Raw genomic sequence first — 23,852 nt, 5'->3', positions numbered from 1 at the left:
GATGGAACTGTAGACAGAGAACAGGATGGAACTGTAGACAGACAAAACAGGATGGAACTGTAGAGAGACAGAACAGGATGGAACTGTAGAGACAGACAGACAACAGAACAGGATGGAACTGTAGACAGACAGACAACAGGATGGAACTGTAGAGAGACAGAACAGGATGGAACTGTAGAGAGACAGAACAGGATGGAACTGTAGACAGACAGAACAGGATGGAACTGTAGACAGAGAACAGGATGGAACTGTAGACAGACAAAACAGGATGGAACTGTAGAGAGACAGAACAGGATGGAACTGTAGACAGACAGAACAGAACAGAATGGAACTGGAGACAGACACAACAGGATGGAACTGTAGACAGACACAACAGGATGGAACTGTAGACAGACAGAACAGAATGGAACTGTAGAGACAGAACAGAATGGAACTGGAGACAGAACAGAATGGAACTGGAGACAGACACAACAGGATGGAACTGTAGACAGACACAACAGGATGGAACTGTAGAGAGACAGAACAGGATGGAACTGTAGAGAGACAGAACAGGATGGAACTGTAGACAGACAGAACAGAATGGAACTGTAGAGACAGAACAGAATGGAACTGGAGACAGACACAACAGGATGGAACTGTAGACAGACACAACAGGATGGAACTGTAGAGAGACACAACAGGATGGAACTGTAGAGAGACAGAACAGGATGGAACTGTAGAGAGACAGAACAGAATGGAACTGGAGAGAGACAGAACAGAATGGAACTGTAAAGAGACAGAACAGGATGGAACTGTAGACAGACAGAACAGAACAGGATGGAACTGTAGAGAGACAGAACAGAATGGAACTGTAGAGAGACACAACAGGATGGAACTGTAGACAGACACAACAGGATGGAACTGTAGAGAGACAGAACAGGATGGAACTGTAGAGAGACAGACACAACAGAACAGGATGGAACTGGAGAGAGACAGACACAACAGAACATGATGGAACTGGAGAGAGACAGACACAACAGAACAGGATGGATCACAAAAGTCTGGAAATAAACAGCACTGTGCATGAAAACAATTCTCTACAGTTGAGTGTGTGTGTGTGTGTGTGTGTAATCTCTACTGTAATACCTGACAGAGAGGTCAGCCTCCTCCCATTGAAGCTTGGCTAGGGGGCTTCCTTCCTTCAGTACCCCCAGCAGGGTAGCCCTTCTCCCACTGGGTTTGTGCAGGCAGAGCCCCCCTGCCCGGAGCCCACTGTCCACTCCTCCGATCAGGGCCAGCACCGGCCACACCTCAGAGCACAAAGCACCCAGTTGGGTCTCAGAGAGGCCTGAAGGTCCCGTCACCAAGTCTCCTGGTTCTACAGTCTCCTCTCCAACACAACTCCTGACCTGCTCCTTGTTCTTCTCCCTTTCATCAATTCCTTTAGGTCTTGGGCCTGCTGGATTAACAGGGACAGATAAGAAATCAGATAAACTCCCAGGGGGCGCAGTGGTCTAGGGCACTGCATCGCAACGCTAGCTGTGCCACCAGAGACTCTGGGTTCGCGCCCGTGACGTGACGCACAATTGTCCTAGCGTCGTCCGGGTTAGGGAGGGTTTGGCCGGTAGGGATATCCTTGTCTCATCGCGCACCAGCGCCTCCTGTGGCAGGCCGGGCACAGTGCAGTGCCAGGTGCACGGTGTTTCCTCCAACACATTGGTGCGGCTGGCTTCCGGGTTGGATGCGCGCTGTGTTAAGAAGCAGTGCGGCTTGGTTGGGTTGTGTTCCGGAGGACGCATGACCTTCGACCTCCGTACGGGAGTTGTAGCGATGAGACAAGATAGTAACTACAAATAATTGAATACTACGAAATTGGGGAGAAAAAGGGGGTACATTTTTTTTTTTTTTTTTTTTATATTATTAAAAATCAGATAAAGAAACTAAGTGACAGTTACTTTTCATCTTTTTAAGGCTACATTTACATTTTAGTCAGATATAGACTGAAGCAGAACATACAGACTTAAATCAGTGTATTCAACTAAAATAGGTACAACAGCCACATCACGATCACAGCATAGTAAAAACGTCTTCAAATACCACTAGCCTTCCAGACAATGCTGAATAGCTACAGTTAGTTTGAGCTCTTTCTCTATTCTGTGAACGTATTCAGGTGTGTAAATGTGTAAACGTGTGACTTGTTTTGGTAATCAGTGGCTGTATTGGAGAGGGAGGGGTTTCATCTTCTGAGTATATATCACCAACTTCTCAGCCTCCATCTCAGCGTACTTCATTCTATATCTAGAATATATCATATATATATATTCTATATCTAGAGGACTCCTGATATCTCCAGGAGTGATTATTTGTTGTGGTCTAGTACTGTCTTTTTCCTAGCTAGGACCAACTAGTTAAAGTGCTGCCTGTCTTCCCAGTGGTCTACTTTGGTGTATGAACTGCTGACTGTCTTCCCAGTGGTCTACTTTGGTGTATGAACTGCTGACTGTCTTCCCAGTGGTCTACTTTGGTGTATGAACTGCTGACTGTCTTCCCAGTGGTCTACTTTGGTGTATAAAGTGCTGCCTGCTCATCATTGGCAGATAGACACATCAACCAGGATCAAGGGGCAGGGCAATGTGTGACTTGTTTTGGTAACCAGTGGCTGTATTGGAGGGGGGAGTGGTTTCATCTCTCCTAGGCAATCAGCAATTAGTACAGGGAGGTGCTCTCTCCTCGGCTGCTAGGCAATTGGCAATTAGTTCGTCATTCTCCACTGGTTTCTCAGTGGCAGCTGTTAGTTCATCCGAGTTGTTCGTGGAAGGCTCCACACCACTCTCTCAGTATCTTACCTAGTTATTTATAGATTCTCATTTTGATCTTTTGGAGCTCTGTGTTTTCTCTACCCGTTCGCTCATCTACCTGAAGGCTTTCCAGACGCTTCCCCCCTCTCGGCTGCTACCCTTCTAATTTAGTGTACCCTGCGCGCGCACCAACCATGGAATTCTCAGGTCTCTGGCAGCTCTTGGAACTGCCGATCTGCGATCAAGAACGCAGAGTTCATCTCAGCCTGTGCTGCCCTTCAGTCTCTTGCCTTGTTCCAGAGAGGGATCACCCCAGAGAACACTGCTACTCCAGCTGCTCTTTCTTCATCTGATTGTTTTCTCTCATAGTCCGAGAGCATCTGGTCGTCGCAGTGGTGGCACAGGCTAACTCATTTCTCCCTCACCTGTCCATCTCCTCATTTGAATTCCACACTGTCACGGGTCCACTCAAAATTAACGTTGTCATCTACAGACCACCAGGTACCCTGGGAGAGTTGACACCTTGATAAGCTAATTTCCTGAAGATTGGCTCACCGCTCTTCGTACTTGGCGACTTCAACCTCCCGACATCTGCCTTCGATTAATTTATTTCCCCTCCTTGCCTCTTGACCTCACCCTTTCCCAATCCCCTCCAACTCAAAAAGCAGGCAATACGCTTGACAATCTTTTACTAGAGGCTGCTCGCCTACTAATCTTACTGCAACGCCTCTCCAGGTCTCTCATCACTACTTTGATTTCCTTTTCTGTCTCCCTTTCCTCCAATCCTGAACACTCAGCCGCTACCCAGATGGTCGTGTGCGGACGCAATATTCTCTCTCTCCCACTACTCTTTCCTCTTCTATCATCTCTCCCCTCTGCTAAATCCTTCTCCCTCCTGTCTCCTGATTCTGCCTCTGACACTTCTCCTCATCCCATGATTTGCACCGTCCCCTTTCCTCCAGGTTGGCTCGGGCCTCCCCTCCTGCTCCATGGCTGAGTGACTGATTGCGAGCTTACAGAACAAGGCTGCGGGTAGCTGAGCAAAAATGGAGGAAAACTAAACTTCCAGAAGACCTATAATCCTTTCAGTCCCTTCTCTCTACCTTCTCTTCCTCTGGATCTCCTGCTAAAGCCACCTTCTATCACTACATGTCAAGCTTCTGCCTCTAGGAAACTCTTTTCTACTTTTTCCTCCCACCTAAATCTTCCACCCCCTCCAGACATCCGCTACTCAGTCCACTGGTCTCAACTCACACAGAACTACCCTAAGCCTTGACCTCTTTCTCCCCTCTCTCTCTTGACTAGTGAGGTCTGGCCTCCAGACAACCTGCCATCCTCCCTTCTCCAGACTATCTCTGGAGACCTTCTCCCATTCCTGAATTCTCTCATCAACTCATTCCTCACCACTGGCACTGCGTCCCCTCAAGAAACGAACACTGACGTCAACTATAGACCTGTATCCTTTTCTTTCCAAAACACTTGAGGATGCTGTCTCTGAACAACTTTCATCTCAGAATGATCTTCTTGACCCTAACCAGTCAGGCTTCAAGACAGGTCACTAAACTGAGACTGCTCTTCTCTTTGTCACGGAGGCTCTCCGCACTGCCAAAGCTGACTCTCTCTCCTCTCATCCTCCTACATCTATACCTTGCCTTCAACACCCTGAACCATCAGATCCTCCTCTCCACCCTCTTAGGGCTGGGCATCTCAGGCTCTGCACACTCCTGTATTGCATCCAACCTAGCAGGTCTCTCCTACCAGGTGACATGGAGAGGACCTGTGTCTGCCCCACGTACTCTCACTACTGTTGTCCCCCAGGGCTCGGTTCTAGTCCCTCTTCACTTCTCACCAAGTCAGTCATATCCTCACATGGTCTCTCCTATCATTGCTATGCGGGTGACACTTAAATATTTTTCTCTTTCTGACACCCAACTGGGATGTCGGAACTGCTCTTCCTCGGGGGGGGGGGGGGAATGCCTTCTCGCTCAAATACCTCTCCATCACGGTTGACAACTCCAGTGTCACCCTCCCAGAGTGCAAAGAACTGTGACGTAACCCTGGACAACACCCTGTCGTTCTCTGCAAACATCAAAGCAGTGACTCATTCCTGCAGGTTCATGTTCTACAACATCAGTAGAGTACGACCCGACCTCACACAGGAAGAGGAACATCCGTAGAGTACGACCCTACCTCTCACAGGAAGTGGCACAGGTTCTTAATCCAGGCATTTGTCTTCTCCCGTCTGGACTACTGAAACTCGCTGTTGGCTGGGCTCCCAGCTTGCGCCATCAAACCCAGAAACTGATCCAGAATGCTGCAGCGCTCTTGGTTTTCAACCTTCCCAGGTTCTGTAACCTCGTTCCTGCGCACACTCCACACAACCAAGACCGTGGTGCTTACCGACAGAACAACGAGAGGAACTGCCCCTCCCTACCTTCAGACTAAGGTCAAACCCTACACCCCAACCTGAGCATTCCGTTCTGCCACCTCAGGTCTCTTGACCCTCCAGCCCAGTCCAAGCTCTTCTCTGCCCCGGCAGCCCAATGTTGGAACCAGCTTCCCCCAGAGCACAGTCTCTGCCCATCTCCCCGAAAACCCATCTCCCCAAAAACATATGAAAACCCTTACCTCTTCAAACAGTATCTTAAATAATCCTCCTCATCGTGAACCCCCCCTCCCTCAAATAAAAAAATAACAACCAGAATTTGATAGATAGATATGTTATTGATGAAAAATGTACTTTCTATGCCTGTGATATGTAGTTGTCCCACCTCACTATTTTAAGATGAATGTACTAACTAAGTCACTCTGGATAAGAGCGTCTGCTAAATGACTAGAAAGCTAAATGTATGATACTGCTAGTGTGTGTGCGCCCAGTGGCTGACCATGTTTGACGGTCCCCAGGCCTCCCTCCTTCATGAGCGGTCCTATGAGCTCCAGCCGGCTCTGCATGTGCTGGTTGATGTGTTGTGTCCAGTAGCCGTCACACTGGTGCAGCCTGCGGAGGAGCTGCACCGTGGCCTCCAGCAGTACTGTGGTGCGGGGGGAACACAGTGGTTCGCCAGGCAGCAGGTCACTGGGCATGCCTCTCATCTGGAGGTCACACAGCGCCACCTATGGGTAGAGCAGGGTAGTGGTGTCCTACTTTAGTCCATTGAAAGCAGACTGATAGCATTATACTTGTAACTTAGTAACTTCAAAATGTTACATAGACATCTACCTTGTATTAAAAGAGCCAATTAAAGACACACACACACACACACACACACCTTCTCTCCAGGGTTGCTGCTGTAGAATAACACACAAGGGTACAACTCCGTGGCCTCCACACCTTCAAAAGCCAACTTAGGCTCCTGTCAACAAGACACAATATTAGGCATGTCCTAATGATATTCAGACGAATATCCTATGCCTACCAGCAACAAATGTCACGTAAATAAAAGTATTTTATTGTATACAGACCTTGTTGTTCTTGGCAAAAGAGATGGTTCTAGCCTCCATGTCCAGGATGCAGGTGATGGTGTCTCCCTGAGTGAAAGATGGCAGGGCCCGGCCCAGCTCCCCTCCGTGGTACAGACTACCGCTGTAGGCCCGGTACAGCCACATGTCTGTGGTGGTGCGGTGGTTGTAGTCCCGGATGGGCCAGCGAGACACTCCGATACAAGTGCCCTCGTTCCCTTTGTTCTCCTTGGTGATGTTGAACTGGAGAAGGGGAGATGAAGAAGTGGAATTAGGAGGATACAATGTTGCCCGATTTCATGATTTAATCATTGACATTGTAGTCAAACTGTACAGAATCACTTATCTACAAATCACATTGCATCCTAAATACTTCTACTCAGTATGATCAAGATTACCTAGACTAACCTGTGGCCCCGCACATTGACTCTGTACCGGTAGCCCCTGTATATTGACTCAGTACCGGTAGCCCCTGTATATTGACTCTGTACCGGTACCCCCTGTATATTGACTCTGTACCGGTACCCCCTGTATATTGACTCTGTACCGGTACCCCCTGTATATTGACTCTGTACCGGTACCCCCTGTATATTGACTCTGTACCGGTAGCCCCTGTATATTGACTCTGTACCGGTACCCCCTGTATATTGACTCTGTACCGGTACCCCCTGTATATTGACTCTGTACCGGTACCCCCTGTATATTGACTCTGTACCGGTACCCCCTGTATATTGACTCTGTACCGGTACCCCCTGTATATTGACTCTGTACCGGTACCCCCTGTATATTGACTCTGTACCGGTACCCCCTGTATATTGACTCTGTACCGGTACCCCCTGTATATTGACTCTGTACCGGTAGCCCCTGTATATTGACTCTGTACCGGTAGCCCCTGTATATTGACTCTGTACCGGTAGCCCCTGTATATTGACTCTGTACCGGTACCCCCTGTATATTGACTCTGTACCGGTAGCCCCTGTATATTGACTCTGTACCGGTAGCCCCTGTATATTGACTCTGTACCGGTAGCCCCTGTATATTGACTCTGTACCGGTACCCCCTGTATATTGACTCTGTACCGGTAGCCCCTGTATATTGACTCTGTACCGGTACCCCCTGTATATTGACTCTGTACCGGTAGCCCCTGTATATTGACTCTGTACCGGTAGCCCCTGTATATTGACTCTGTACCGGTACCCCCTGTATATTGACTCTGTACCGGTACCCCCTGTATATTGACTCTGTACCGGTACCCCCTGTATATTGACTCTGTACCGGTAGCCCCTGTATATTGACTCTGTACCGGTAGCCCCTGTATATTGACTCTGTACCGGTACCCCCTGTATATTGACTCTGTACCGGTAGCCCCTGTATATTGACTCTGTACCGGTACCCCCTGTATATTGACTCTGTACCGGTACCCCCTGTATATTGACTCTGTACCGGTAGCCCCTGTATATTGACTCTGTACCGGTACCCCCTGTATATTGACTCTGTACCGGTACCCCCTGTATATTGACTCTGTACCGGTACCCCCTGTATATTGACTCTGTACCGGTACCCCCTGTATATTGACTCTGTACCGGTACCCCCTGTATATTGACTCTGTACCGGTACCCCCTGTATATTGACTCTGTACCGGTACCCCCTGTATATTGACTCTGTACCGGTACCCCCTGTATATTGACTCTGTACCGGTACCCCCTGTATATTGACTCTGTACCGGTACCCCCTGTATATTGACTCTGTACCGGTACCCCCTGTATATTGACTCTGTACCGGTACCCCCTGTATATAGCCTCGCTATTGTTATTTTACTGCTGCTCTTTAATTATTTGTTACTTTTTTTCTTAAAGCATTGTTGGTTAAGAGCTTGTAAGTAAGCATTTCACAGTAAGGTTTACACATGTTGTATTCTGTGCATCTGACAAATCAAATTTGATTAGATTTTTGATTAGCGATTCTGTGCCTCACCTTGAATCCTAAAATACTACTATTCAGTACGATCAAGATTAGAGATTCTGTGCCTCACCTTGCTCAAATGGATCCTCTCAAACACACTGATTAACTAGTACAGACAGCCTACAGTCCATAAAAAGCAGCCTGAGGTGATGTAGTGGCAAGGCGGTAGCGACGAGGCCGTACACCTTCCCTTCTGAGCCATCTTATATTATCCTGTACATTTTACTCATTAAATAAAGTACTTTAATACCCCCCCCCTTACCTTCCATATGAAGCAGCCGGAGTTGATGGCTGTGGTGGCGAGGCCGTACCCCTTCCCTCCTGATCCATGAGAGAGGACGTTGCCGCTCTCCAACGAGCAGCAGATCAGCTTGTAGGGGTCAAAGGAGAAGTCTCCAATAGGAATAGACTCATCTTCACTTCCTGGGTCCTGGAACACAGCATGAACATGAATAGCATTTAGTATACGATTTTATCCTAAGTGACTAAGAGTAGGTTGCTAATCCACGACCTTACAGGGACGTTCCTAACCCACGACCTTACAGGGACGTTCCTAACCCACGATCTTACGGGACGTTCCTAACCCACGACCTCACGGGACGTTCCTAACCCACGACCTTACAGGGACGTTCCTAACCTTCGACCTCACGGTACGTTCCTAACCCTCGACCTCACCGGACGTTCCTAACCCTCGACCTCACAGTAGGTTCCTAACACACGACCTTACAGTAGGTTCCTAACCCACAACCTTACAGGGACGTTCCTAACCCACGACCTTACAGGGACGTTCCTAACCCACGACCTTACAGGGACGTTCCTAACCCACGACCTTACAGTAGGTTCCTAACCCTCGACCTTACAGTAGGTTCCTAACCCTCGACCTTACAGTAGTTTCCTAACCCTCGACCTTACAGTAGGTTCCTAACACACGACCTTACAGTAGGTTCCTAACCCACGACCTTACAGTAGGTTCCTAACCCACGACCTTACAGTAGGTTCCTAACCCACGACCTTAGAATAGGTTCCTAACCCTCGACCTTAGAATAGGTTCCTAACCCTCGACCTTACAGTAGGTTCCTAACCCTCGACCTTACAGTAGGTTCCTAACCCTCGACCTTACAGTAGGTTCCTAACCCTCGACCTTACAGTAGGTTCCTAACCCTCGACCTTACAGTAGGTTCCTAACCCTCGACTTTACAGTGCGTTCCTGACCCACGACCTTATTGTAAGTTCATGACCCATGACCATTAAGCTACCAACTGAGATACACAGGACCACATTACTCAAACTCAACAAACACCACACCAAGTTAATTTAAATGTCCATGATATTGTAACTGTGAATACCCTGTTGGAGCTCTCTGCTGTTTTCTCTTGGTTCTTCTTCACAGCTAAAGGCTCCTCCCACATACACACTGAGAGAAGCCCAAACAGCTGATCAACTATCTGAAAAGGGGAGGGAGGGGAAAAGTGGAAGAGGAGAAAACAAGTAAGTTCCATGCTTTATAACTGGTAGGTACAGACAGACAGTAGACTACTCTGTGGTCTTTATCAGACAGAGACAGTAGACTACTCTGTGGTCTTTATCAGACAGAGACAGTAGAATACACTGAGGTCTCAGACAGAGAGACATAATACTCTGTGGTCTCAGACAGACAGTAGACTACTCTGTGGTCTCAGACAGACAGTAGAATACTCTGTGGTCTCAGACAGACAGTAGACTACTCTGTGGTCTCAGACAGACAGTAGACTACTCTGTGGTCTCAGACAGACAGTAGACTACTCTGTGGTCTCAGACAGACAGTAGACTACTCTGTGGTCTCAGACAGACAGTAGACTACTCTGTGGTCTCAGACAGACAGTAGACTACTCTGTGGTCTCAGACAGACAGTAGACCAATCTGTGGTCTCAGACAGATACAGTAGACTACTCTGTGGTCTCAGACAGACAGAGACAGTAGAATACTCTGTGGTCTCAGACAGACAGTAGAATACTCTGTGGTCTCAGACAGACAGTAGACCAATCTGTGGTCTCAGACAGATACAGTAGACTACTCTGTGGTCTCAGACAGACAGAGACAGTAGAATACTCTGTGGTCTCAGACAGAGACAGTAGAATACTCTGTGGTCTCAGACAGACAGAGACAGTAGAATACTCTGTGGTCTCAGACAGAGACAGTAGAATACTCTGTGGTCTCAGACAGACAGAGACAGTAGAATACTCTGTGGTCTCAGACAGACAGTAGAATACTCTGTGGTCTCAGACAGACAGAGACAGTAGAATACTCTGTGGTCTCAGACAGACAGTAGAATACTCTGTGGTCTCAGACAGACAGAGACAGTAGAATACTCTGTGGTCTCAGACAGACAGTAGAATACTCTGATCTCAGACAGACAGAGACAGTAGAATACTCTGTGGTCTCAGACAGACAGTAGAATACTCTGTGATCTCAGACAGACAGAGACAGTAGAATAATCCGTGGTCTCAGACAGACAGTAGAATACTCTGTGGTCTCAGACAGACAGAGACAGTAGACTAATCTGTGGTCTCACCTGTTCAATCTGTGCTGTATCAGAACAGGCCGGTAACAGACCTTCCAGAATGTGGAAGGCTAACAGTTTGGTTCTCAAGTTCCGGAATCGTGGAGAACCTAATAGAAAGATCACATCTCCATTTCAAGCAGCTGATCAAGTTATATTTGATAAACATTTTAAAAGGTGATACACGTGCAGAGACATGACACATCCCCAAAATCTTCTGAATTACAATTTTCCGCAGTGTAAAGAGAAACAGAACTGAGTTGACTGCGTTCAGCCCTTACCAGAAGAGCACTTGTGTGAGATGATGGTCATGAGTGGATCGATCCACTTGATGAAGGCAGAGACTCTCTTGGTCACCCTTAGCGACAGGATACGCCTCAGGAATACCAAGAAGTCAGCGAGCTGCGACTCAATGACCCTACTGCTCCGCACCATCTCCATCCCTACAGAGAAATGTAAACTGTGAAGGTTCATCCCACCTGACATCATGTCCACTCCAGCTAACATCTCATACTGGGCCACAACAATGGCGTTCATAAGGAACAGTAAATACTTGTTTTTTTAAAACTCAGAACAAACACACATTAAAGTCATAACCGGTCTACTCTACGTGATAAATAGGTCATCTCCCCCTATGTTGTCCATGGGATTTAAAGGCCTAAGTACAAGTAAGTATTTTCCCCTCTAACGTTGCCTCACCCTCTATCCGGATCCTCTTGGTGGAGGTGTCCTGGTCTGCTTCCTCTGTTGCCGTGTTCTCCAGCGCCTCCTGCTGGTGGACCATGTGTAGCAGACTCTGGAGCTGCTCACGCATCACATCCAGCAGGGCCTGAGACACGTCCAGAGGCAGGGAGTCCTCACACGAACTGGGGGACAGAACACACACACACACACACACACACACGGTGGACATCAGTTAGGCGGGAGGTAGTCTAGAGGTTAGAGAAGCCAGGTCTGCAACTAGGTCGCTGGTTAAATAAATACATCTGGTGGGATTCTAAGTATCCTAGATGTTGTGCACTAAACAAGGCAGCTATATAACGATCAGCGTTGGCCAGCATCTCCAGCAGGCCAGCTCGATACCTCCACTCGGCAGCATTTGTCACCTGGCGTCCTAGTTCCTTTCCTCGTCCCTGTCGAGTCTACTCACCTAGCAGCGATGGCCAGTATCTGCAGTAGCCGGGCACAGGCCAGTTTTACGGCTCCATTCAGCAGCATGCTTCCTGACACAGAGGCTACCAGCCAGCGCTGGTTCATCAGGACACACGTGCTGTCTGTCAGCAACGACAGGATCTCCAGGATGCCAGACTTACAGACCACCACCAGATCTACTGGCTGGTAGTGGAAATTCAAGGCAAACACTGTGGCCAAGAGCAGAGGCTGGTAGGAGCCTGAGAAAGAGAGAGGGAATACCAAAAAAAAGAGTTCAAGTCTGGGTGGACACACTGCTAGCCTGATCCCAGACCTGTTTATGCCGTGGAGGCAACTCCTATGACCGAGATGGTAAGACATCACAAACATATCTGGGATCAGGCAAGGGGACATCCCTGTCAGGGATGGATTTATGAATGTATGGAAGCAGACCCTGGAGTCATGTTACTGTAGCCAGATCAAATGGCCAAAAGAGTTGGCCACACGGAAACAAACAGATCTCGAACCAGTCTAAAGTAAATGTGTTCTATAATATAGTTGGACCCCGACCTGTCTGTTCCCTCTCCGTGAGGACCTTCTGTCTCAGGACTCGGACCACCTGCTGGTAGAGGGTGTGGGCAGCAGACTGCAGCTCTCTCTGGGTAAACATAGACGCCGACTGGGTCCCAGACTGGGGACAGAAATACAATCGGCGTAACATTAAAATACTACACGATCAACTTGAAATGGCGATTGTCACCCGGCAGAACTAGATCTCAGCAGTATTTAGCGCGTGCCAGTGAGTCTCGTTCTTGTCAGCACACAGGAAAGACCTACTTTTCTACATGTGATGGGTCCCCTTCCGTAACACATTGTTCATATTACCAGCGTCAACTTTTTAAAATGCATTTTATTTATTTGACCTTTATTTAACTAGGCAAGTCAGTTAAGAACAAATTCTTATTTTCAATGACGGCCTAGGAACAGTGTGTTAACTGCCTGTTCAGGGGCAGAACGACAGATTTTTACCTTGTCAGCTCAGGGATTCGATCCAGCAAACTTTCGGTTACTAGTCCAACTCTAACCACTGGGCTACCTGCCGCCCCAACTTGTTTGTGTTTGCTCAAGTAATTACTATTTACTACTATGGTGCGTGTCCCTGTGCAGTGATGATACGTAACTGAATTTACAGTGTAGTGGTTCATCTGGTCTAACTCACAGTGTAGTGGTTCGTCTGGTCTAACTCACAGTGTAGTGGTTCGTCTGGTCTAACTCACAGTGTAGTGGTTCGTCTGGTCTAACTCACAGTGTAGTGGTTCATCTGGTCTAACTCACAGTGTAGTGGTTCATCTGGTCTAACTCACAGTGTAGTGGTTCATCTGGTCTAACTCACAGTGTAGTGGTTCGTCTGGTCTAACTCACAGTGTAGTGGTTCATCTGGTCTAACTCACAGTGTAGTGGTTCGTCTGGTCTAACTCACAGTGTAGTGGTTCATCTGGTCTAACTCACAGTGTAGTGGTTCATCTGGTCTAACTCACAGTGTAGTGGTTCATCTGGTCTAACTCACAGTGTAGTGGTTCATCTGGTCTAACTCACAGTGTAGTGGTTCATCTGGTCTAACTCACAGTGTAGTGGTTCGTCTGGTCTAACTCACAGTGTAGTGGTTCATCTGGTCTAACTCACAGTGTAGTGGTTCGTCTGGTCTAACTCACAGTGTAGTGGTTCGTCTGGTCTAACTCACAGTGTAGTGGTTTGTCTGGTCTACCTCACAGTGTAGTGGTTCATCTGGTCTAACTCAGTGTAGTGGTTCATCTGGTCTAACTCAGTGTAGTGGTTCATCTGGTCTAACTCACAGTGTAGTGGTTCATCTGGTCTACCTCACAGTGTAGTGGTTCATCTGGTCTAACTCACAGTCTAGTGGTTCATCTGGTCTAACTCACAGTGTAGTGGTTCATCTGGTCTAACTCACAGTGTAGTGGTTCATCTGGTCTAACTCACAGTGTAGTGGTTCACCTGGTCTAACTCACAGTGTAGTGGTTCATCTGGTCTAACTCAGTGTAGTGGTTCATCTGGTCTAACTCACAGTGTAGTGGTTCATCTGGTCTAACTCACAGTGTAGTGGTTCATCTGGTCTAACTCAGTGTAGTGGTTCATCTGGTCTAACTCAGTGTAGTGGTTCATCTGGTCTAACTCACAGTGTAGTGGTTCATCTGGTCTAACTCACAGTGTAGTGGTTCATCTGGTCTAACTCAGTGTAGTGGTTCATCTGGTCTAACTCAGTGTAGTGGTTCGTCTGGTCTAACTCACAGTGTAGTGGTTCATCTGGTCTAACTCACAGTGTAGTGGTTCATCTGGTCGTTGTCTCCAGACTGGCAGCCTGTGATAGGTGTCCCCAGTCCGAAGCAGCCCGACAGGAACTGCAGTTGAACAGATTGTAACAAGCCAGGGAACCGCAAGGGAGGAGAGGAGCCTGAACCACTACTCTTCTCCTCCATCTCAGACAGGAAGGAAGAGATCTGGCACAACGCCTCTAGACGGACCTGAGCACAAGAGAATCATAGTGTTTTACTAACATTATTGTAACCCTCCATGTTGAACGAACGGACGACTACGGTTGTTTTGTAAAAGAGAATGTGCTCTCAATAAATTGTTAAAATAAATTAATATCCTTATATTCAAGTCTTTGATAATGATTCTACAATGCTGCAGCAGGGAGAATAGCCCCTCCACTAAGCACAGTCACGTAAAATAAGGTATTTCGTTTCTAGGGCTGGGAATTGCCAGGGACCTTACGATATATCAAAAATACTGAGGTACCGATATGTATTGCATTTCTCACAATTCTATGTTTTTTTTTTCGGTACAATACTGCAATTTGTATTTATTACAATTTAATTGCTCACTAAGTCTGCTGCAGAGAAACAAGATGGAGCATGGAGTTTTGATCAGCCATGGAATTAAGAGTGCTGAAAACATATTAGCTCGCTATTTATAAACAAGATGGAAAAGAAGCATTGGGATGAGAAATAGTGGCGTTGGTGAAGCCGACTAGCTCTAGCAAACGCTGCCTACAGTAGTTTTATTTATTATTTTTTACTAATTGTTTACCTGCAGACAAATATCAATAATAATATTGTCAAAAAATAATATTGCGACGTGTAACTGTATCGATTTTATAAATACTTACCTCTGCCCTCTGCTGTTGTTGGTACATGGCCAATGTGATGGCCTTGGGGTCTGCCTGGCTTCCTGCCTCTCTCTCCAGTAACGAGGAGGGTGGGGTCGGACGGAGCAGGCTCCCACACAGGAAGTGAAAGACCTGGCTGAGCACGCTGGACGAGCTGCCCGCCCCGCCCTGGCACATGGAGCTGGTGGTGGGGCTGATGCACTGGCGTAGCCGCTCCCACGCATCCTTCATGATGCCCAGGGAACACAGTGGTAGACCTGAGGGAGGGTCAGAGGTCAGGGGTTATAATAGTTGACCTCTCATCCAATCAATCAATCAATCAAATGTGGTTATAAAGCCCTTTCAACATCCTCAGTTGTCACAAAGTGCTTTACAGAAACTGGGCCTAGACCTCTCATTCCATCTTCTATTGTGTTTGACTGTACTTCCTGGATTGATAGTTAGATCATATTCGGTGAGTGATTTAGTACCCATTCTATTCTTGAAGGAGTTTCTGGACTGGCCTGCAGATGGTTTTCTACTGCTCAAGGTGAATCTGCTCTGTTCGACCTTTGGGCTGAGTAGGGAATCTGTAGATGAAGTTGATTTCCTGTAGAAAGCAGACCAGTAATTTATAGTAGATGAAAAAACAATGAATACTAGGGCTAATGTACTGAAATACACACACACATTGACCTCAATGCCCAAACCCACAACCCCACCCACCCACAACACACACACACACACACACACACACATTGACACCAATGCCCAAACCCACAACCCCACCCACCCACAACACACACATACACACATTGACACCAATGCCCAAACCCACAACCCCACCCACCCACAAACATTGACACCAATACCCACAACCCCACCCACGACACACACCCGACTCCTCCCCCCCATCCACAGACCCACTCACCTGGCTCCAGTGCTCTCCGCCTGCCCTGTCTCTTCACTCTGTTCCTGCCACGCGGGCCGGACCCCCAAGAGGAGAAACACACAGCGGGACACAACCAGGTGGCAGGCTACAGGGAATGACATGCCCTCTTCAGACCCCCTCCGCCGCTCCCAGCCCTGCGTGTTAGGGGGCTCTCTTTCTGGGGTACCGGGGCTCTCTGTGCTGCTGGGGAGGGTGGAGGTCCCGGAAGACTCGTAGACAGTCTCGTTCTGCTGTAGCTGCATGGCCTCCCGCGTGGCCAGGAAGCACTGGAGAACCTCTATTTGGCAAACAGGGATGGGGAGATTTAGGTAGGAGAGTGTGTGTGTACTACACTTCAAAATCATCATGCGACAAACAAAGACCAAGGACATGGCCCAGTTTACCCGGCAGGTACATACTGCTGATGCTGGGTGTGTCCTCCTCTGGCCCCTCCTCCTGGTTGTGTTCTGCAGTCGTGGGGAGGAACTGCCCTCCCTGGTGAGTCCCGTGACCTCCACTGTGACCCCCCAGCTCAGGGTCCTGATCTTTCCCCCGGTCCGCCTGCTGCTCCCTACCAGAGGGACCCGGTTCCTGCCGGTCCTGCCCACTGGGACTCTGGAAGGAATAGAAGAGACAGCATGAGACAGTTACATGAGACAGTAACATGACAGTTACATGAGAGACAGCATGAGACAGTTACATGAGACAGTAACATGAGACAGTTACATGAGAGACAGCATGAGACAGTTACATGAGAGACAGCATGAGACAGCATGAGACAGTGACATGAGACAGCATGAGACAGTAACATGAGACAGTGACATGAGACAGCATGAGACAGTAACATGAGAGACAGCTTGAGACAGTGACATGAGACAGCATGAGACAGTGACATGAGACACAGCATGAGACAGTAACATGAGAGACAGCATGAGACAGTAACATGAGACAGCATGAGACAGTAACATGAGACAGCATGAGACAGTAACGAGAGACAGCATGAGACAGTAACGAGAGACAGCATGAGACAGTAACGAGAGACAGCATGAGACAGTAATGAGAGACAGCATGAGACAGTAACATGAGACAGCATGAGACAGTAACATGAGACAGCATGAGACAGTGACATGAGAGAGCATGAGACAGTAACATGAGACACAGCATGAGACAGTAACATGAGAGACAGCATGAGACAGTGACATGAGAGACAACATGAGACAGTGACATGAGACAGCATGAGACAGTAACATGAGACAGCATGAGACAGTAACATGAGACACAGCATGAGACAGTAACATGAGAGACAGCATGAGACAGTGACATGAGACAGTAACATGAGACACAGCATGAGACAGTAACATGAGACACAGCATGAGACAGTAACATGAGAGACAGCATGAGACAGTAACATGAGAGACAGCATGAGACAGTAACATGAGACAGCATGAGACAGTAACATGAGACACAGCATGAGACAGTAACATGAGAGACAGCATGAGACAGTGACATGAGACAGTAACATGAGACACAGCATGAGACAGTAACATGAGACACAGCATGAGACAGTAACATGAGAGACAGCATGAGACAGTAACATGAGAGACAGCATGAGACAGTAACATGAGACAGCATGAGACAGTAACATGAGACAGCATGAGACAGTAACATGAGAGACAGTATGAGACAGTAACATGAGACACAGTATGAGACAGTAACATGAGACAGCATGAGACAGTAACATGAGAGACAGCATGAGACAGTAACATGAGAGACAGCATGAGACAGTAACATGAGAGACAGCATGAGACAGTAACATGAGAGACAGCATGAGACAGTGACATGAGAGACAGTATGAGACAGTAACATGAGACAGCATGAGACAGTGACATGAGAGACAGTATGAGACAGTAACATGAGAGACAGCATGAGACAGTGACATGAGAGACAGTATGAGACAGTAACATGAGAGACAGCATGAGACAGTAACATGAGAGACAGCATGAGACAGTGACGAGAGACAGTATGAGACAGTAACATGAGAGACAGCATGAGACAGTAACATGAGAGACAGTATGAGACAGTGACATGAGAGACAGCATGAGACAGTAACATGAGAGACAGCATGAGACAGTAACATGAGAGACAGTATGAGACAGCTCTTCAGGTTAGCTCTTCAGGTTGAATGGAGATATCATTCAGAAAACTGTCTTGACATTAAGTCAAATCAAATGTTAATAGTCACATTGCACCTTGTAGTGAAACGCTTGCTTACAAGCCCCTAACCAATAATGCAGTTACAAAAATATGAATAAGAAATAAAAGTAACAAGTAGTTCAAGTGCAGCAGTACAATAACAAAAATAACAATAGCGAGACTATATACAGGAGGTACCGGTACAGTGTCAAGGTAATATGTACATGTAGGTAGAGTTATTAAAGTGACTATGCATAGATAACAGAGAGTAGCAGCGGTGTAAAAGGGGGGGAAGGATAGTCTGTGAATAGTCTGGGTAGCCATTTTGATTAGATGATCAAAAGTCTTATGGCTTGGGTGGTAGTAGCTGTTTAGAAGCCTCTTGGACCTAGAACAGTCTATGACTAGGGTGGCTAGGGTCTTTGACAATTGTTAGGGCATTCCTCTGACACCGCCTGGTATAGAGGTCCTGGATGGCAGGAAACTTGGTCCCAGTGATGTACTGGGACGAACACACTACCCTCTGTAGTGCCTTGCGGTCAGAGGCCGAGAAGTTGCCATACCAGGCAGTGATGCAACCAGTCAGGATGCTCTTGACGGTGCAGTTGTAGAATCTTTTGAGGATCTGAGGACCCATGCCAAATATTTTCAGTCTCCTGAGGGGGAATAGGTTTTGTCGTACCCTCTTCACGACTGTCATGGTGTGCTTGGACCATGTTAGTTTGTTGGTGATGTGGACGCCAAGGAACTTGAAGCTCTCAACCTGCTCCACCACAGCCCCGTCGATGAGAATAGGGGCGTGCTCGGTCCTCTTTTTCCTGTAGTCCACAATCATCTCATCTTTCTTGATCACGTTGAGGGAGAGGTTGTTGTCCTGGCACCACATGGCCAGGTCTCTGACCTCCTCCCTATAGGCTGTCTCGTTGTTGATCAGGCCTACCACTGTGGTGTCATCGGCAAACTTAATGATGGTGTTGGAGTCATGCCTGGCCGTGCAGTCATGAGTGAACAGATAGTACAGGAGGGGACTGAGCACGCATCCCTGAGGGGCCCATGTGTTGAGGATCAGCGTGGTGGTCGTGTTGTTACCTACACTTACCACCTGGGGGTGGCCCGTCAGGAAGTCCAGGATCCAGGTGCAGAGGGAGGTGTTTAGTCCCAGGGTTCTTAGCTTAGTGATGAGCAAGGGCCTGCTTGTTGGCTGTAGTCCTACCTGTTTACTGTTAGCCAGGGCCTACTTGTTGGCTGTAGTCCTACCTGTTTGCTGTTAGCCAGGGCCTACTTGTTGGCTGTAGTCCTACCTGTTTACTGTTAGCCAGGGCCTACTTGTTGGCTGTAGTCCTACCTGTTTACTGTTATCCAGGGCCTGCTTGTTGGCTGTAGTCCTACCTGTTTGCTGTTAGCCAGGGCCTGTGTGTTGGCTGTAGTCCTACCTGTTTGCTGTTAGCCAGGGCCTGTGTGTTGGCTGTAGTCACTGGAGAGTCTTTGTGTGCCAGCAGAGCACTCCTGATCTTATACACCATCTCATAGATCTCTATCAGCATCTCACACGGCTCGTACCTGACAAGGAGAAGAGGTATTACGTTATGATACATCATTCTCCTGGCACACACAATACACATTGAAGGACTGGAGCCATTTCATCTGCTCTAGAGACCCATGTTGGATACATCTCATAAAATATCCAGCCACAGATTGAAATGAAGTCAGAAATGGGTCAAATGTAGGGTTTCAGTACCTGAGAATTAAAGGGATACATTGGTATTTTGGCAACGAGGCCCTTTGTCTACTTCCCCAGAGTCAGATGAACTAATGGATGTGATTAGTATGTCTCTGTGTCCAGTATGAAGGAAGATAGAGGTCGTTTGGTGAGCCAAAGCTAACTAGCATTAGCGCAATGACTGGAAGTCTATGGGGATCTACTACCATTCTGACAGATAGCACAATGACTGGGAGATTATGGGTAACGCCAGGCAGCAATTGGGCTAGCGTGAGTTAGCAACACAGATAAATAAAATTGGTATCCATGAGTGCATCTGACTCTGGGGAAGTAAACAAATGGCTTCATTGCCAAAATCTTGAAGTATCCCTTTAAGAAAAAACTTTTATCTCTGTATTTGAAAATCCTATCACAGCTTATTTAAGCAGCTCCACTCACTTGTCCTGCCAGTAGGCCTCATCCTGTAGCCCTGTGTGTTTGAGGAGAGCAGCCAGGCTGCAGCGACACGCCGTCTCTAACAGGGAGTCACCCGAGGGACCGCTGTTATCCCAGTCTGCCAAGGTTATAACACAGAACGTTTTTTTCAAAACACAACGCCACAAATGACCTACGACCTCTCTAAATCAGAGGTCTCAAAAAGGTATTGGGTTGATGGTGATGTCAGCATCATATTCATTCAGGATAACTCTAATGAATGACGGTACCCAAGAACAAGACACTGTAGACAAGAGATACTGCTTTTATGATTTTATAATCTGATAAAGCGTCCTTCCTCTGGAAACACACTTTATGAATAGCCTCTCACAGTCACTGAAGTCATTATCACCCACACAGGATGTCACAGTGTTACTGTGTGTGTGTGTGTGTGTGTGTGTGTACATGCGTACGTGCATGCATCTGTGTGTGTGTGTTTGTGTGCATGCGTACGTGCATGCATCTGTGTGTGTGTGTGTGTGTGTGTGTGTGCATGCATCTGTGTGTGTGTCTGTGTGTGCATGCATCTGTGTGTGTGTGTGTGTGTGTGTGTGTGCGTGCATCTGTGTGTGTGTGTGTGTGTGTGTGCATGCATCTGTCTCCTCTTAGCCCTACCCCTGCTGATGGCGTACTCCTTCATCTTCCTCCACAGGCCTCCGGCAGGCTCCCTAGAAGATCCTAGAGCCAGCTCCATCAACATGCTGTTCTCCTCGCTCAAACACAGGTCTGCCAGCTTGGCATCAGGACAGCCAAGCAGCACTGCCTCGGTGAGCCACGCTGTGCTGGAGTCTGCAGGGACAGACACACAATAACACAGGCATTTATTATTACAATGAAAAGCCTGACGAAGGCGTTCGGGGTGAAATTCTGCACTCAATAAACTGTAAAAGAATTCAACACTGTGTGGACACGTATTTGTCTCAATATGATATTTTTTTTACCCTGTTACCTACAAGTTACTGGCTGAGAGGACAATACTGGTATTACTACCATGGTGAGGAGATGAAAGAAGAATTTGGGGGGGGCAGGTAACCTAGTGGTTATCCATAACGTTGGGCCAGTAACCCGAAAGGTTGCTGGATCGAATCCCCGAGCTGACAAGGCAAAAATCTGTCGTTCTGCCCCTGAACAAGGCAGTTAACCTACTGTTCCCTGGTAGGCTGTCATTGTAAATAACAATTTGTACTTAACTGACAACCTAAACACCCCACAACTAGTTTATTTTCTGATCTACTACTGTACTTGACCAGGAATTAGACTTGAGATTGAATTTTTTTTAAAGATTGAACGAATGCTGGTCATCATGGTTGGCGTGTGTCATGTCATAGAAATATAATTACTAGAACAAACATTCCATTACAGGTCAATGTTTGTGTGTGTGTCATTACACACCCAGTTGTTCAAAGTCCATCTCCAGTCCATTCCTGAGGAGAGGGTTACACAGCCAGTATTCTGATGTCCTCTCTTGGACAGAGGGGGGCGGTCCCTGCAGCATCCCGCCCAGGCAGCGTCCAATCGCCAGCGCCACAGATCTCTCCAGGTCCAGAAGCCACACCCATCCGTCGTCCTCCGCCCCTCCGTGGCTAGGACCTGCCCTTTCAGCGTCATCTGGAAGCACAGAATTAATCCATAACATCATGACAATAAGGAGCTCCTGGACTACATTTTCTACTTCTATGCAGCAAGCATCATGGCTATCCATGACTGGTCGGGTGGTGCATACTGTCAGGGGCTTGAAACTAGTAGTAATGAAACAGGAGGTCTCCCCCTAGTAATCTTGTTCCCAGACACGCTTTGGGCAATTAGCCAGTCTGGGGACGAAGTAACCCCCTAAATGTCCTACCCAGCGGTCCTGAACATGTTGCCTCCAGTCGACACCTACGCAGCGGTCCTGAACACATGGCCTCCAGTCGACACCTACCCAGCGGTCCTGAACACATGGCCTCCAGTCGACACCTACCCAGCAGTCCTGAACGTGCTGCCTCCAGTCGACACCTACGCAGCGGTCCTGAATACACAGCCTCCAGTCGACACCTACCCAGCGGTCCTGAACACATGGCCTCCAGTCGACACCTACCCAGCGGTCCTGAACACACGGCCTCCAGTCGACACCTACCCAGCGGTCCTGAACACACGGCCTCCAGTCGACACCTACCCAGCGGTCCTGAACACACGGCCTCCAGTCGACACCTACCCAGCGGTCCTGAACACACGGCCTCCAGTCGACACCTACCCAGCGGTTCTGAACACACGGCCTCCAGTCGACACCTACCCTGCGGTTCTGAACACATGGCCTCCAGTCGACACCTACCCAGCTGTCCGGAACACGCTGCCTCCAGTCGACACCTACCCAGCGGTCCTGAACACACAGCCTCCAGTCGACACCTACCCAGCGGTCCTGAACACACAGCCTCCAGTCGACACCTACCCAGCGGTCCGGAACACGCTGCCTCCAACTCCCTCTCTTCCAGCAGGGCAGTGTCTGGCAGCAGGCAGTTGAACTCATTGAGGTGCTCCAGCAGACAGAGCAGGTGGGTGAGCAGCGGGCGTACCACCCACAGGGGTAGCAGCAACAGGGAATACATGACCTGGCACAGCAGGCTGCCCGCTACAGAGCTCAGGAGCACCGCTAGGGGGAGAGGAGGGAGAGAGGAGGAGGGAGATTCAGAAGAGCTTTGTCAGCTTATGTGGTACGTCAAGGCCGCTACGTCTCCAGTTGAGTAACACAAATGAGGAAAAAGTTGTATTTAGGGCTGTTGCAGTGACCGTATTACCACAACACCACATGAGATATGCTTATAAGTCCTGTGCCATTATTTTAAATTAGTTTAAAGTAAGAAGAATGAAATGAAAGGATATTTTTCCCCATTCCTGAGCGAGAATCCGCATATGAAGTTACTATGTTGAGCAAAAAAAAAATAGATGATTTGAAACTGGTCCTATTTGCTAGATTTAGAGTTATTTGGAAACTTTAGTTGTGAATGATACAAACCTTAGAATGTCTTAGAAATCAAAACATATACAGTGGCTTGCAAAGGTATTCACCCGGGTCGTATCATTTGATTTACACAACATGCCTACGACTTTGAAGATGCAACATATTTTTTATTGTGAAATCAGACAAAAAGTACCTGAAGAGTTGAGAGTGTATAACTATTCACCCCCCCCCCCTCTACTTTGTAGAGACACCTTTTGCAGCAATTACAGCTGCAAGTCTCTTGGCGTAAGTCTCTATAAGCTTGGTAGATCTAGCCACTGGGATTTTGCTCATTCTTCAAGGCAAAACTGCTCCGGCCATTTCAAGTAGGATGGGTTCCGCTGGTGTACAGCAATCTTTAAGTCATACCACAGATTCTCAATTGGATTGAGGTCTGGGCTTTGACTAGGCCATTCCAAGACATTTAAATGATTCCCCTTAAACCACTCGAGTGTTGCTTTAGCGGTATGCTTAGGGTCATTGGCCTGCTGGAAGGTGAATCTCTGTCCCAGTCTCAAATCTC

General features: G+C 47.8%; 1 protein-coding gene across 6 annotated transcripts in view; it reads right to left on the bottom strand.

Annotated features, from left to right (window-relative positions):
• LOC110536778 (probable E3 ubiquitin-protein ligase HERC1) overlaps window positions 1-23,852 on the bottom strand; it is a 102,210-nt gene that overhangs the window by 50,133 nt on the left and 28,225 nt on the right. For 4 of the 6 annotated variants that reach the window (XM_036936839.1, XM_036936833.1, XM_036936836.1 and 1 more), the window contains exons 19-39: window positions 22,781-22,981; window positions 21,745-21,960; window positions 20,968-21,141; window positions 20,317-20,431; window positions 19,592-19,718; window positions 16,370-16,580; window positions 15,966-16,263; window positions 15,526-15,644; window positions 15,056-15,312; window positions 14,205-14,408; window positions 12,439-12,559; window positions 11,888-12,128; window positions 11,437-11,603; window positions 11,019-11,180; window positions 10,750-10,847; window positions 9,545-9,643; window positions 8,461-8,628; window positions 6,240-6,479; window positions 6,047-6,130; window positions 5,663-5,891; window positions 1,126-1,438 (exon numbers count right to left, since the gene is read on the bottom strand). In XM_036936839.1, coding sequence (XP_036792734.1) covers window positions 1,126-1,438; window positions 5,663-5,891; window positions 6,047-6,130; window positions 6,240-6,479; window positions 8,461-8,628; window positions 9,545-9,643; window positions 10,750-10,847; window positions 11,019-11,180; window positions 11,437-11,603; window positions 11,888-12,128; window positions 12,439-12,559; window positions 14,205-14,408; window positions 15,056-15,312; window positions 15,526-15,644; window positions 15,966-16,263; window positions 16,370-16,580; window positions 19,592-19,718; window positions 20,317-20,431; window positions 20,968-21,141; window positions 21,745-21,960; window positions 22,781-22,981 — 3,844 coding nt within the window. The remainder of the gene's footprint in view (window positions 1-1,125; window positions 1,439-5,662; window positions 5,892-6,046; window positions 6,131-6,239; window positions 6,480-8,460; window positions 8,629-9,544; window positions 9,644-10,749; window positions 10,848-11,018; window positions 11,181-11,436; window positions 11,604-11,887; window positions 12,129-12,438; window positions 12,560-14,204; window positions 14,409-15,055; window positions 15,313-15,525; window positions 15,645-15,965; window positions 16,264-16,369; window positions 16,581-19,591; window positions 19,719-20,316; window positions 20,432-20,967; window positions 21,142-21,744; window positions 21,961-22,780; window positions 22,982-23,852) is intronic. The other 2 variants (XM_036936835.1, XM_036936837.1) reach the window with 2 other exon arrangements.

The sequence above is a fragment of the Oncorhynchus mykiss genome, chromosome 12, assembly GCF_013265735.2.
Source record: "Oncorhynchus mykiss isolate Arlee chromosome 12, USDA_OmykA_1.1, whole genome shotgun sequence".
NCBI lineage: Eukaryota > Metazoa > Chordata > Actinopteri > Salmoniformes > Salmonidae > Oncorhynchus > Oncorhynchus mykiss.
The sequence above is the reverse complement of the archived record's forward strand: the minus strand, read 5'-3'. Positions and strand labels throughout refer to the sequence as shown.